At 47.5% G+C, this 12,014-nt stretch overlaps 1 protein-coding gene across 12 annotated transcripts in view; it reads right to left on the reverse strand.

The window, feature by feature from the left end:
- The window catches only part of Unc79 (unc-79 homolog, NALCN channel complex subunit), a 247,750-nt gene that overhangs the window by 7,003 nt on the left and 228,733 nt on the right, over window positions 1-12,014 (reverse strand). For all 12 annotated transcript variants that reach the window (XM_057782622.1, XM_057782619.1, XM_057782613.1 and 9 more), the window contains 5 exons: window positions 10,356-10,531; window positions 9,525-9,711; window positions 7,667-7,864; window positions 6,030-6,107; window positions 989-1,030 (listed from right to left, as the gene is read on the reverse strand). In XM_057782622.1, coding sequence (XP_057638605.1) covers window positions 989-1,030; window positions 6,030-6,107; window positions 7,667-7,864; window positions 9,525-9,711; window positions 10,356-10,531 — 681 coding nt within the window. The remainder of the gene's footprint in view (window positions 1-988; window positions 1,031-6,029; window positions 6,108-7,666; window positions 7,865-9,524; window positions 9,712-10,355; window positions 10,532-12,014) is intronic.

Consider the following 12,014-nt stretch of genomic DNA (forward strand, 5'->3'; position numbering starts at 1 on the left):
AGTCCTTGGTACTTTGTGAAATTGTCACAGATTGCCAAAATCAGATGAACTGTGGTACTGGCAGCTTGGAATAGCTCAGGTAGGAGGGCTAGCGGCTCATTTTGATCATAAAATCTGGAACTGAAGTAGGTTCTAATGGTCCCTTAGTCCCTGCCCTGCCGGTCACCACTAGCTAGTCAGGATGCAAAGGCTGCTGGCAGTTGCCCTGCTGGCTTTTGATGGCCCAGGGGTCTTGAGTCCACACCCCTCTCCTTCCACCAGTATGGCTTCCCATCCTGGGAAAGGAGAACCAGCAAGAATGTGGCCGCCCTCTTCCCCTCCCCCACAATCCAGGGTCAATAGACAGACACCAGTTGTGGACAGTGCATTTTTGTTTGGCTCTGCAGTTAATTGTCAAGTTCCACTATATTTGTCACTAAGGTGTATATGTCAAAGTGTCACCACCAGTGATATGTGGAATTGGGAAGTACATTCACTTGGGGGCCCCCTTCCAGGATTTGGGACCCTATCCAAGTCACTGTTTTTTATGGTTTTAAATTTCCTCATATGTAAAAAGAAGAAAGTGGGTTCTTTCTAGTCTAATTCTGCCATTCATTCAGTGCTATCCTTTCTTGCTGGAATTCTCTCCATCCCAGAAAAAAATCAATTTAGTTTATCAGATGACATCACCAAGTGTGCTTGGACCAGACTCCATGGTTATCCTCCTTAAACAGAGTTTGTCATGGATGGGCTGAACCTGCTCAGACCTAGGGTAGAGCTCTTCCACCCCTGCATCTTCATCCACAGTGAGCAGTGGGACCAGGGCTCCTAGTGATGCCCTCTGCAGGCCCCTTACCTGCCACAGGTCTCCAGTATTATCAGCCCATGAGACCCGAGTAGGCCAAAACTGTTCTTTCTCTATAGCCAAGGGAGTAGCAGTGTCCCCTTACAGATGTGCTGAGGGACTCTGGAGGAAGCAGAGCTCCAGGCAGCCCAGGGGATGGCTTACCTTGGTGTTTGACTGAATCATTGGCAACCACATAGGGATCAGCTGTACGGAGAGAGATAGGAGGCCGGTTATTGCTGTCTCCCACTCCCCCACATATGCTTCCATTAGCGCACAGGAACACAGGCTGCACCGAGCACACTCAGCACCACAAGAGACCCGTGTCTGCCACACAGGCTGCACCGAGTACACTCAGCACCACAAGAGATTGTGTCTGCCACACAGGCTGCACTGAGCACTCAACACCACAAGAGATTGTGTTTGCCACACAGGCTGCACCGAGCACACTCAGCACCACAAGAGATTGTGTTTACCACACAAGCTGCACCGAGCACTCAGCACCACAAGAGATTGTGTTTACCACACAAGCTGCACCGAGCACTCAGCACCACAAGAGATTGTGTTTACCACACAAGCTGCACCGAGCACACTCAGCACCACAAGAGATTGTGTTTACCACACAGGCTGCACCGAGCACTCAGCACCACAAGAGATTGTCTCTACCACACAGGCTGCACCGAGCACTCAGCACCACAAGAGATTGTCTCTGCCACACAGGCTGCACCGAGCACTCAGCACCACAAGAGATTGTGTCTGCCACACAGGCTGCACCGAGCACTCAGCACCACAAGAGATTGTCTCTGCCACACAGGCTGCACCGAGCACTCAGCACCACAAGAGATTGTGTCTGCCACACAGGCTGCACCGAGCACTCAGCACCACAAGAGATTGTCTCTGCCACACAGGCTGCACCGAGCACTCAGCACCACAAGAGATTGTGTCTGCCACACAGGCTGCACCGAGCACTCAGCACCACAAGAGATTGTCTCTGCCACACAGGCTGCACCGAGCACTCAGCACCACAAGAGATTGTGTCTGCCACACAGGCTGCACCGAGCACTCAGCACCACAAGAGATTGTGTCTGCCACACAGGCTGCACCGAGCACTCAGCACCACAAGAGATTGTGTCTGCCACACAGGCTGCACCGAGCACTCAGCACCACAAGAGATTGTGTCTGCCACAGAGCCGCTGCTATCAGCAGTGTCACTGAGATGGCAACATCTGCAGGCTAATAAGCACCCAGTAAACACTTAAAACACACAATTTAGATTAAATGACTGATGGTCTCTTGAAAGCTACCAAGCATGGGAAATTAAATGTGTATTTATTTAATTAAATCCCCACTTTCTTGAAATGGGATTTCCTTGTCAGGATCTTTAGTGCCGCAGCTCTGGGAGAAAGGGCGACTAGATTTGCCTACATAAGAGTACCCTAGGACGGTGTGCAGAATACCACTGAGATACAGAGTATTCAGGACGGTGTGCAAAACACCACTGAGATACAGAGTATTCAGGATGGTGTGCAGAATACCACTGAGATACAGAGTCTCCGAGGACGGGACAGTGTGCACAATACCACTGAGGTACAGAGTGCGTCCACAGCAGGAAAAAGAGAGCCCTGGAGGAGCCTGATTTGGAGTGGGAAGTAAGACTAGACCCACACACAGCTCCCAGGAGCGTGCAGGGAGGAGAGCAGGAGGGATGTATGAGGGGCCAGGGCATATTCACAGGAAAGCCCTGGAGAGAGTTGAGAAGGCAAGGAGGAGCTGGGAATGTTTAAGGTGCCCACAGCGTTCCTCTCTGCTGTGCTCTCAAGTGTCCCTTCCTCGGGGGGTCATGCAACTCCATGCTGCCTCCAGCAACAGCTCCCTGCTCTCTGCTTTGACCTCTTGGTCACACTTTAGTCCATTAAAATGTGAGTAAATGTTCATAGCCTTGTAAATCTGGAAGTCAGGGGCAGGACATAGCGTCCATTTTCTGACGTGTCCCCCCAACTCTCATTGCTGACATGCAAATGGGGCAAGAGATGACAATCCAGTAGGCTTGGGAATGTTGGTGCCTTCATACACAGATAGGCATTGTGACACTTCACTCTGTGCTCCTTCTAGCTGTCACTCCAACACAGCAGTTGGGTTGTTACAGGTTAAATCATATTTCCACAAAATCTGCATTGCTGTTTTAGCCCGCAGTGGCTCCAAATGTGGCCTTATCTGGAAATGATACTGTTGAGGATGTAGTCAGTTAAGATGGGGTCACACAGGCCAACACAGCTGGCATCCTTATGAAGAGGGGAGACTGGACACAGATACACGGGAGGAACACTATGAAGAGATGGAAGCAGAGGGCCGCAAGCCAAGGGATGCCAAAGATCTGCCGAAGGCTGGGAGAGAGACAGGAAGATGCCCTCTCTGTCCCCAGAAAGAGCCAGCCCCACTGGTACCTTGTTCTCAGCCCTCCAGTCTCCAGAACTGAGGAAGCAAACACTTCTGATATTTAAGTCGCCCAGCCTAGGTTCTCATCACGGTGGCCCCGACAAAGGGTACAAAGTACTTGGCAAAGGGACAAAGCATGGATGCAGCTGTGTGAATGCGCAGAGCAGTAAGGGATGGGAGGGGCTCATGGGTGCCCAGGGGAAAGATTCTTAGGATAAAGTCATGGTTTAGAAAACAAAGGCCAAGCAAACCTCCATGAACCCACAGACGACCTTAGATGTCCCATTAGGGGATTTGGGCCTTATTCCAAATTCAGAATGCCTCCCAGAGAGGGGCAGAATGACAACCCATTCACCATAAGCAGAACTAGGATGGAGACAGTTGAAGGAAGATGAGGAAAGACATGGAAATTGGAGTCAGGCTCCAATGTGGAGATTGCTTGGTGGCTCAGGTAAACCAGGAGTAGTTTCTGAGCATGCGGAGCGTCTGCCTGCAGGGGCAGCCTGCAGTGGTCTGCAGAGACAACTTGGAGTATCTGAAGATGAAGTTGCTCTTCTACGTGGCTGAAGTTTGCAGGGCAAACTGGAGAGGGGAGAGCTGCACAGAGACAATGGAAAAAAGAACTGCAGACAGAGACAGCAAACTACAGATCCACAAAGGTTCCCTGCACTTCAGCTGAAAATTGGTCAGCGCACAGCAATAGAAACAACACCCAGAATGGAGGAAAAATGATGCAAAGTGCTTCAGGGAAACAACCCTTGGCTGGTCACACAGAGCAAGAAGAGGCTGTGCTCACTGGCTGGTGGAAAGTGTTTACATCACAGAACAAGTACCCATAAGATGGGTGCTATCTCACATGGTGCTACTCTTCTGAAGAGATACCAGTCATGGAAGGCGCTGTTAGAAGTGAAAGCATTGTTAGAAGTGAAAGGAGTGTTGCATTTCTTTCTAAATGCTGTACTTTGAAAGATAAGCTCCCGTCTCAATTAACAAATCTAAAAAGCGAGCCTAGGAAAGGTTAAAAGACTTGTGAGTAATTTAATTATGTCACTGAATGAGCTCAAGAAGCTACAAATGAATAGAAAAACAGACAGCACCCAAATCCACAATGTCAAGAATTCAATTAAAAAAAATCCACCAGACAAGGCAAGCAAAGAAATAGTAAAGTGACTCCCAAGTGAAGAGAGCAGTCATTTGAAAACAGACCAAAACGACACAGACAGGAGGATCAACAGAAGGATAGAGAAAGAATCTTACACCTATTTTTAACTTAAAGAAGGAAGACAACAATTAAATGAAGGAACTTTACATGACTTTGGATTAGACAAAGACTTTCTAGAATTGCAACATCAAAAGTATAAAAGGAAAAATGAGAATTGGACATGGCGGTTCATGCCTGTGATCTCTGCATTGAGAGGATCAGGAGTCCAAAACCAGCCTTGGGCACACAGTAGGTCTAAGACCAGCCTTGGGCACACAGTAGGCCTAAGACCAGCCTTGAGCACACAGTAGGTCTAAGACCAGCCTTGGGTACACAGTAAATCTAAGACCAGCCTTGTGTACACAGTAGGTCTAAGACCAGCCTTGGGTACACAGTAGGTCTAAGACCAGCCTTGGGCATGCAGTAGGTCTAAGGCAGCTTTGGGTACGCAATAAGTCTAAGGCCAGCATTGGACAAACAGTAAGTTTAAGGCCAGCCTTAGGTACACACGTCTAAGGCAGCCTTGGGTACACAGTAAGTCTAAGCACAGCCTTGGCTGTATAAAACACTGTCTATAGAGAGAAATAGAAAAGGTAGGAGAGGGAGGAAGACATTTGATTAATGGTACTTTACCAAAATAAAAAACTTATATTCTGTCTAGACAATAAAAGGAAAAAAAATCCTTGAGACCACTTTCTGACCAAGGTTTTGTATCTCTCAACTCAATAATGAAAACAAACAAACAAACAAACCTCAACCCAATGAAATATAGGCAGATAACTAACAAACACTTCACCGAGCAGATACACACATAGCAAACATGCAAATGAAAGACATCAGCATCATCTGTCAGCAGAGAAATACAATTTAAACCACAGCAAGATGCTAACACCCAACTCCCAAAATAACTAACGATAGAAACTGGCTACACCATATAACATATGCTGTATGGACTGCTACGATGATAATTGCTATACACTAATAAAAGTTTTACTATATTAAGTGCCATGGAGGAACTAGAACGCTCTTTGCAGCTAGGGTGAAACCTAACAGACACACTCTCACCAGGTCCTCCTCGCTCTTTAATCTGACATCATACTCTGCTGCTTCTGGAAAGATGACGAATGCTTGAATTATCCTCTTGTACACTTACTTTTCATGTACTTAAAATGTCAACACACGAGACTAAACGATGTCAGGGAGAACAGCAGGTGGCAAATCAAGCAACTGCACAGTCACTTCTTAGGTTTTCTGGGTGGCTTTTGCCAAGTGAGGCACCACCACCTGGTCATAGGGCTGTTTCCAAAGCAATGTTCCCCTGTCTATTTTAACTCCTGCATTACACTCAACCATGCTCTGATATGAAAGAATGCATCACAGCATATAGCGAGACCAGACAGGGCATGATAGCCACTTGGTAAGGTGTTGTGAAGCCATATTCTCCATCCCCAACTGTACATATTTAAACTGAACCCATTCTGTTTCCCTCTTTAGATCATACATTCAAAACACATCCATATTTATTTTAGCAATATAAAATGATCTATAAATATCGTAAGTTGTTCCTACCTTGACAAAAATGGTTGAATTGCATTCTTGCAATGCCTCCATTAAGCTAATCACATGGAGACACACCATTTCTACCATCTGAAACAACAAACATCAAAGTCAATCCCACTCCCAGGGAACTAGAAACCCTGTAAACCTGTCATCAGCCACAGAGGACTGGTGCCCTGTATCCAGGAGGCCTTCCTGCCTAACGACTGGAGACCACAGAGAGGCTTCCATTCACCTCCAAAGAGCCGGAGGCTTCCTCCCTCAGCAGATGCTGCTGAAGCCCAGGGGTGGCTGACTTACAGGGCACCATGACTCCCACTGGAAGACCCGCGGGGGGCATCAGCATCACCCTCAGGACCTTCAGGGCCGATCTCTTTCTCCATCTTGATCCGTTCTCCACTCACAGGAATGTCTCCCAGGGAGTGGCTCAGTATTCTACAGATATGCCTCGCAGGCCTGAATCCCTGGGGCGCAGATAGCCATACTTGCACCAGTTCAGACAAGATTGTGTCCCTCCTTGGAAATCCTTAGGGTTGGATTTTAAATTAAATTACTAGAATATTTTACTGGGCTGAATAAACTTTCCAGAAAAAAATAAATTAAAATTCATGTGTAATTCATATGTTTGGGGACATGCTCATTTGTAACATTTGGGTGACAGGAGGAAAGCGCTGACGCCAGCATGCTGACACTGAGTGAACACGCTAATCTCCAGCATAGCGTGTAAAGCTCCAGTGCTGGTGTCTCCAGAATAACTTAACAGCTGATCACTGAGCTTGTGTTTGCTCTCAGAACTGTGACTGACCCAATAAATGCAATCATCTCCTGAGGCCCAGGAACTGTTTCCAAACCCTGACATGAGCATAACCTTCCTTTACTGAACCAAACATCCTTCCCTGTGTAAAACTGGGCTACCTCCTTCTCCAGAGAAATGCGAGTGTTTCAATAAAAAATATACACAGTCCTCCTTCCTAGCAAAATGCTAGCAGGAAATACTCCTCATGTCTGAATACCTCTGTGGCCAGGTGGTACGTGTTTGCCCTGCACCCATGGAGCCTGGCTGCTGCTCCTTTAGCTGAGAATCCTTCAAACATCAAATGAACCCCAGGATCTCTCAGAAATTGCTCCCACACACCTCCAACTGGTTCCAGGAGGACCATCCAAGTTTGTTTAATGAAATGGATACAAGTTAAGCATTCTCCAGATGTTTCTGGAGTAATCTGGAACAGACCCTCTCTTGGCTCTGAGACTCAGGTAGAATGATCTCCCATAGTTAGTCTGCTCTCACACTATGCCAGAAAGACTGTCTCGTGGTGGAAATTTACACATATGGTTTTTGAATCCAAACCTGATATGGGTTTTCTCCTAATTGTTTGTCTTTATACCATCTTAATGGTAGAAATCTCACATGGAGTTCATTTAGCTCTAGGTAGAAGAGCTAAAATTTGTTTGCTTTGTATTTGGTTGTTTTTTAAATATCATGACCTGTAATATGATTCTTTGATATAAGGCATGGCTAAATAACACTTAACACACACAAATTATTATGTTGCATACGTATTTGTGGGCTTATGACTAGGAGTGGCTTAGATTTTGATTTTTTTTTCTTTTTCTTTTTGTGTAGCTCAGAAGGCTCTTCACAAACTCACCACTTTGTTGTGAGCCATCAGCTGAAGGATGCTGGGTGTCACCCTACTCCAAAATTCCAGTGCTGTTAGTATTGCTGTGAAGCTGAACTCGTTCTGATTCTGGACATTTGTTGCCACGGCACTTTGTTCGCAGTACACCGTCCAGAGCTGAGCAAAGATGAAAGCATGGAAGAGGGAGCACATGTGGAGCACACAGGTCTGGAAAGGAAGAGGATGCGTGTTGTTCCGTGCTCACAGCAGGTGGCCGTGCCTGGGAGCACGGAAGCACAGACACAGACTCCTGGTTCCTCGAATTGGCTCCTCTCTGCCAGTGAGAGTGTGCTCGGAGCCTCTTTTCCAGGAGGATGCACCTAAATTTGCAGAGGAAATCTACCCACTGCCTCGTCCTTTTAGGAGACTGACATTTGCATCCCTAAGCTGGGTTAGGAAAACAGTCGTTCTATTTTGCCGAGGTAGCGTGTTTCCACATCTATAAAACAGGGATAATAATAATATGAAGAACTGAAGCTGAGGAAGGTTAAACAACTTTTTCAAGTTCACAAAGGTCGTGGGGAGCGAAGGACACTGACTGACTGAAGTCTTCAGCCGATGTGTGCTTTTGGCATGAGCACGGCAATGCCAAGCAACCTAGCTTCAGACCCATGGGAAACTGGCAAAGCCTCCCCCTGCTGTGAGGCTCAGAGGGATGACAGCTTCTGCTCAGTGTGCAGGTATACATACACACAACATCCTTGTCCCAGATGTTGACAGCCTCAAGACTGCTCCCCTTGCAGAGACTGCTCCCCTTGCAGAGACTGTTCCTATGAGATTAGCTAAACAGGCCTCTTTGTCCACCTGTATACCACAAACCTGCCTGTACACAACACAGATAGCTGTTCTGTCGTTTATCTGTACCTAATAACCACACCTCCTCGTTCAGCTGTAGGCAATAACCCGCCCCTCTGTCCAACTCTATATGATAAATACACTGCACTTCTGGGCAATTGAGGTTTCTCTATCAGATAGTCCTGACTGTCCTATCCCAACTACTCTGTGTAAACTGTCTTTTCTTAATCCTCCCACTGCCCAGTCAGGTCAAGTTCCTTGAGCCACACAAGGATGGGGCTCAAAGGTACAAGTACCTTCCTTAAGGATCCAACACAGGTTTGGGTGGACCAGTTCCTTTTGTAAGTGTCATCTGGGTCACTTGGTGGGCACCCTGATTTTCTCACAGAGCTTGCTCTGGCCTAAATCTCAGCATCTCATAACCACCCCTGGAACCTCCTAGAGTTTGCCTAAGCTCTGGGACTGGCCTTTGGCTCCTGGGAGATGTCCTGGGGTGTCATGACTTGGATCTGCCTGGGTTTTCCTTTATTCCCTTGAGGCTGCTATGTGTCTCTGCAGTTGTGGGTGATTCCAGTGTGCTTCTCTGAGCACCACGCTAGCCGTATTCCCATGATGTGCGTTCCTAAGGTATCTGAATTGAAAAGATAGCGCACAAAGAATGAGATGGGGCATACATCCCATGCCCCCGCCCCTGCTTCATCCTTGGTTTGGAAAACTGAGCACAGAATTTTTATTGAATGTGTAACCTGTTATTTCTCTATATTGTTTTGAGACAAAAAATGCCTGAGAAACTAACTCTTCTTTGACTCTATAATTTATCTCCATAAAAGTAAGCCAGGAAACAGTTTCAGGGGAGAAAAGGACAGCCTGGGGATTTAAACAACTTTAAGGAAGGCATTAGCAGAGTCCTTTCCCAGCAGCCGCAGGAGGGTAAGCTGAAACGCCTTCACTTCTCAGAAGAAACTAATTGGCTGATAAGGGTCTCCATTAGCAATTCCAATGCACTGAGTCTGAACCTGCAGAAATCACTTACCTTTGATTGCTCTGGAAATCCAATTAGGATAACAATAAGGTGGTCTGCGATGTGGGAACCTGCATCCAGAGGTATTGGAAGGCAGGGGGAGGAGGCATTGGGACAGACTGCATTATGGGTGAGGGACCCCAGGAGCAGCCAGGACAGCAGCCGGATGTGGGAGACACACTCGATGAATTCTTTAGGTCTGTCAGGAAAGAAAGGACGCATGGAGGGTGACTTTATGTTTTCCCTTTCCTTCAATGCCCAGCGGACATTTACTGGAGGAAGGGATGTGGTCTTACAGGCAAGTACACAAAACACAGAGGCAAGAGTTTTAGCTATTTGTCTTGCTTTCTGCTCTAATCCTGGATTTTCCCTTCAGGAAGGAGCAGCTTAGGTGGGACAAGATTCTGTATCCTTCAGTCAGCCTGGCTGTCTCCCTTTCTGAATCCTTTCTTTCTTCTCATCAGGAAGTCCTCCCCTGGCATCCTCTCGAGGGGGAAAGGGGCACAGAGCTCCTCTCTTGCTGGCCACTCCCACAGATCTTCCCCACAGCCATGAGCTCCAGCTAAACCCCAGGGATTCAGGGGCACTTCTGCTCATTGCCCCCGCTCCACCACCATCTAAATTTATTCTTTGTGTGTGGGTGCTTTGCCAGCTATGTATGTGCAGGGCACACAAAAGCCAGAAGAGGGTGTCAGATCTCCCGGGACTGGAGTTACAGACAGCTGTGTGCAGCCATGTGTGTGCTGGGAATCGAATCCAGGTCCTGTGGAAAAGCAGGCAGTGCTCTTCTTCATGGGGCTCTCTCTCCAGATCCCTCCCCTTTAAAAGTAAGAAGAGTCTCACCCTTGCTGCATGGCGGAAGGAGGGTGGTAGAGCCAAGGCAGATAGCGAACCACAGCCTTGTTATCTCTGTGGTTGCCCCTGGAGATTTCCATAGCTGCAATCTGAGCCAGGCCAACTTTGAGATGACCACCGAAGGTGTCCTCATGCAGAGGCTGGGAGCACGTCTTCATGTGGCTCTGTAAAGTCAAAAGACACTTCAAAGGTCAGGTTGTTCCCATAGCACCCGGTAGCACTCTGGGCACACAACCCACTTAACTTCTTAAATGGTTTCCCTCTGTTCTTAGGCTAAGAGTTGGGGATGGGAGTGAGGCAGGATGGGGCCAATGGGACCAACCTTTAGCCTATAGAGTCAGAGTGCCTACTGTCCAGGCCTCGGCATCATCCCCCTTCCTCCATTTTGGGCTCTGTTGCATCAGCTCTGCTGTCCCACCCCCACTCCTCCATCTGAAACACCGCTCCTCTTTGCTGAATTGTTCAAATTTAGCTCAAGTATCACTTCCCTTAGAAAGCCTTCACTGAACTTCCTGGCCAGGTCCATAATACTGTCTACTGCGTCTTTACAGCAATTGTGAAAGCCAGTTTTATTTCAGCTTATGTGAAATATTCACCAAATCTGGTGTTCTAGCAGACTCTAAACTGCACGAGGACAGCTTCCGTGTCTGTATCTGTTGTTTGCCCATCAATGTAATCCTAAGGCCTACAACAGTGCAGGTGTAATACAGACACCCAATATATATTTGCTAGTTAGTTTGAAGGTTTATTTTGCTCAGGGACTTGAGACATAGGTTCTAGAGCCGGTTCTATTCCGAGTAGCTGATGACTACGGATAAGCCAACTGGCACTTAAGAAAGCACTGTTGGAAGCTACCACTCTGACCACAGTTCTCTGCAACTGTCCCCTTCCACAGACACAGTCACCTATGAGACATTGTCCAGAGTCCCAGCTAACAGACTTCCCAGAGCCAGGAGCCCTCATCTGGGAGAGGAGACTACATCAAAGCGGGCATTTGTGGTCACAACCCCCACCCCTTCCTTCCCTGCCTCCTGTCTGGGAATCAGAGACCCTGGTTGCATTGTATGCTTGTGCCTCCATCCTCAGAGAGGCACCCTACATCTGCAATGTGGGCTCTGAGTCCTCTCTTCAGGGGTTCCACCAAGCAATGTTTCTTTGGTGCTAGGTCCTAAACTCTCTTTAGAGCCACTGCCATGCTTTTTTGTCTGTCTGTCTGTCTGTGTCTGTCTGTCTGACCATAGTGTTAGTGTTCTACTAAACTTTTTCGTCCCATGAGTTCATCTGAGCACCTCTCTAGAAGCTCCCATCCCAAACCTTGTAGCTGCTTGAGGGTTGTGATCTGCTTCCTAACTTGAATTAGCGGTCAGAGGGTTGGATTTATCATCTTTTCAACTATCACTGGTGTTTGTGAACGTTTTTTCAGAAGCTTCTGTAAAACAAGCTCAAAATGTTTAGATAACGGTTGCCGCCTCTTCTTGTATTAAAGTCATTTAAGTTCATGACCAGACTCAGTGACTGGTGACCAGCATATGACTAAAGGACAGGGACGCTCACTCTGAAATGGCTGGGTTTAGACGCGGTACTTTCCATCCCTTGTCTTTGCTCTTCTCCCCATCCCTGTAGCGAGAAACACCCTGGCTGCCTGAG

The sequence above is a fragment of the Chionomys nivalis genome, chromosome 10 (genome assembly GCF_950005125.1).
Source record: "Chionomys nivalis chromosome 10, mChiNiv1.1, whole genome shotgun sequence".
Classification (NCBI taxonomy): domain Eukaryota; kingdom Metazoa; phylum Chordata; class Mammalia; order Rodentia; family Cricetidae; genus Chionomys; species Chionomys nivalis.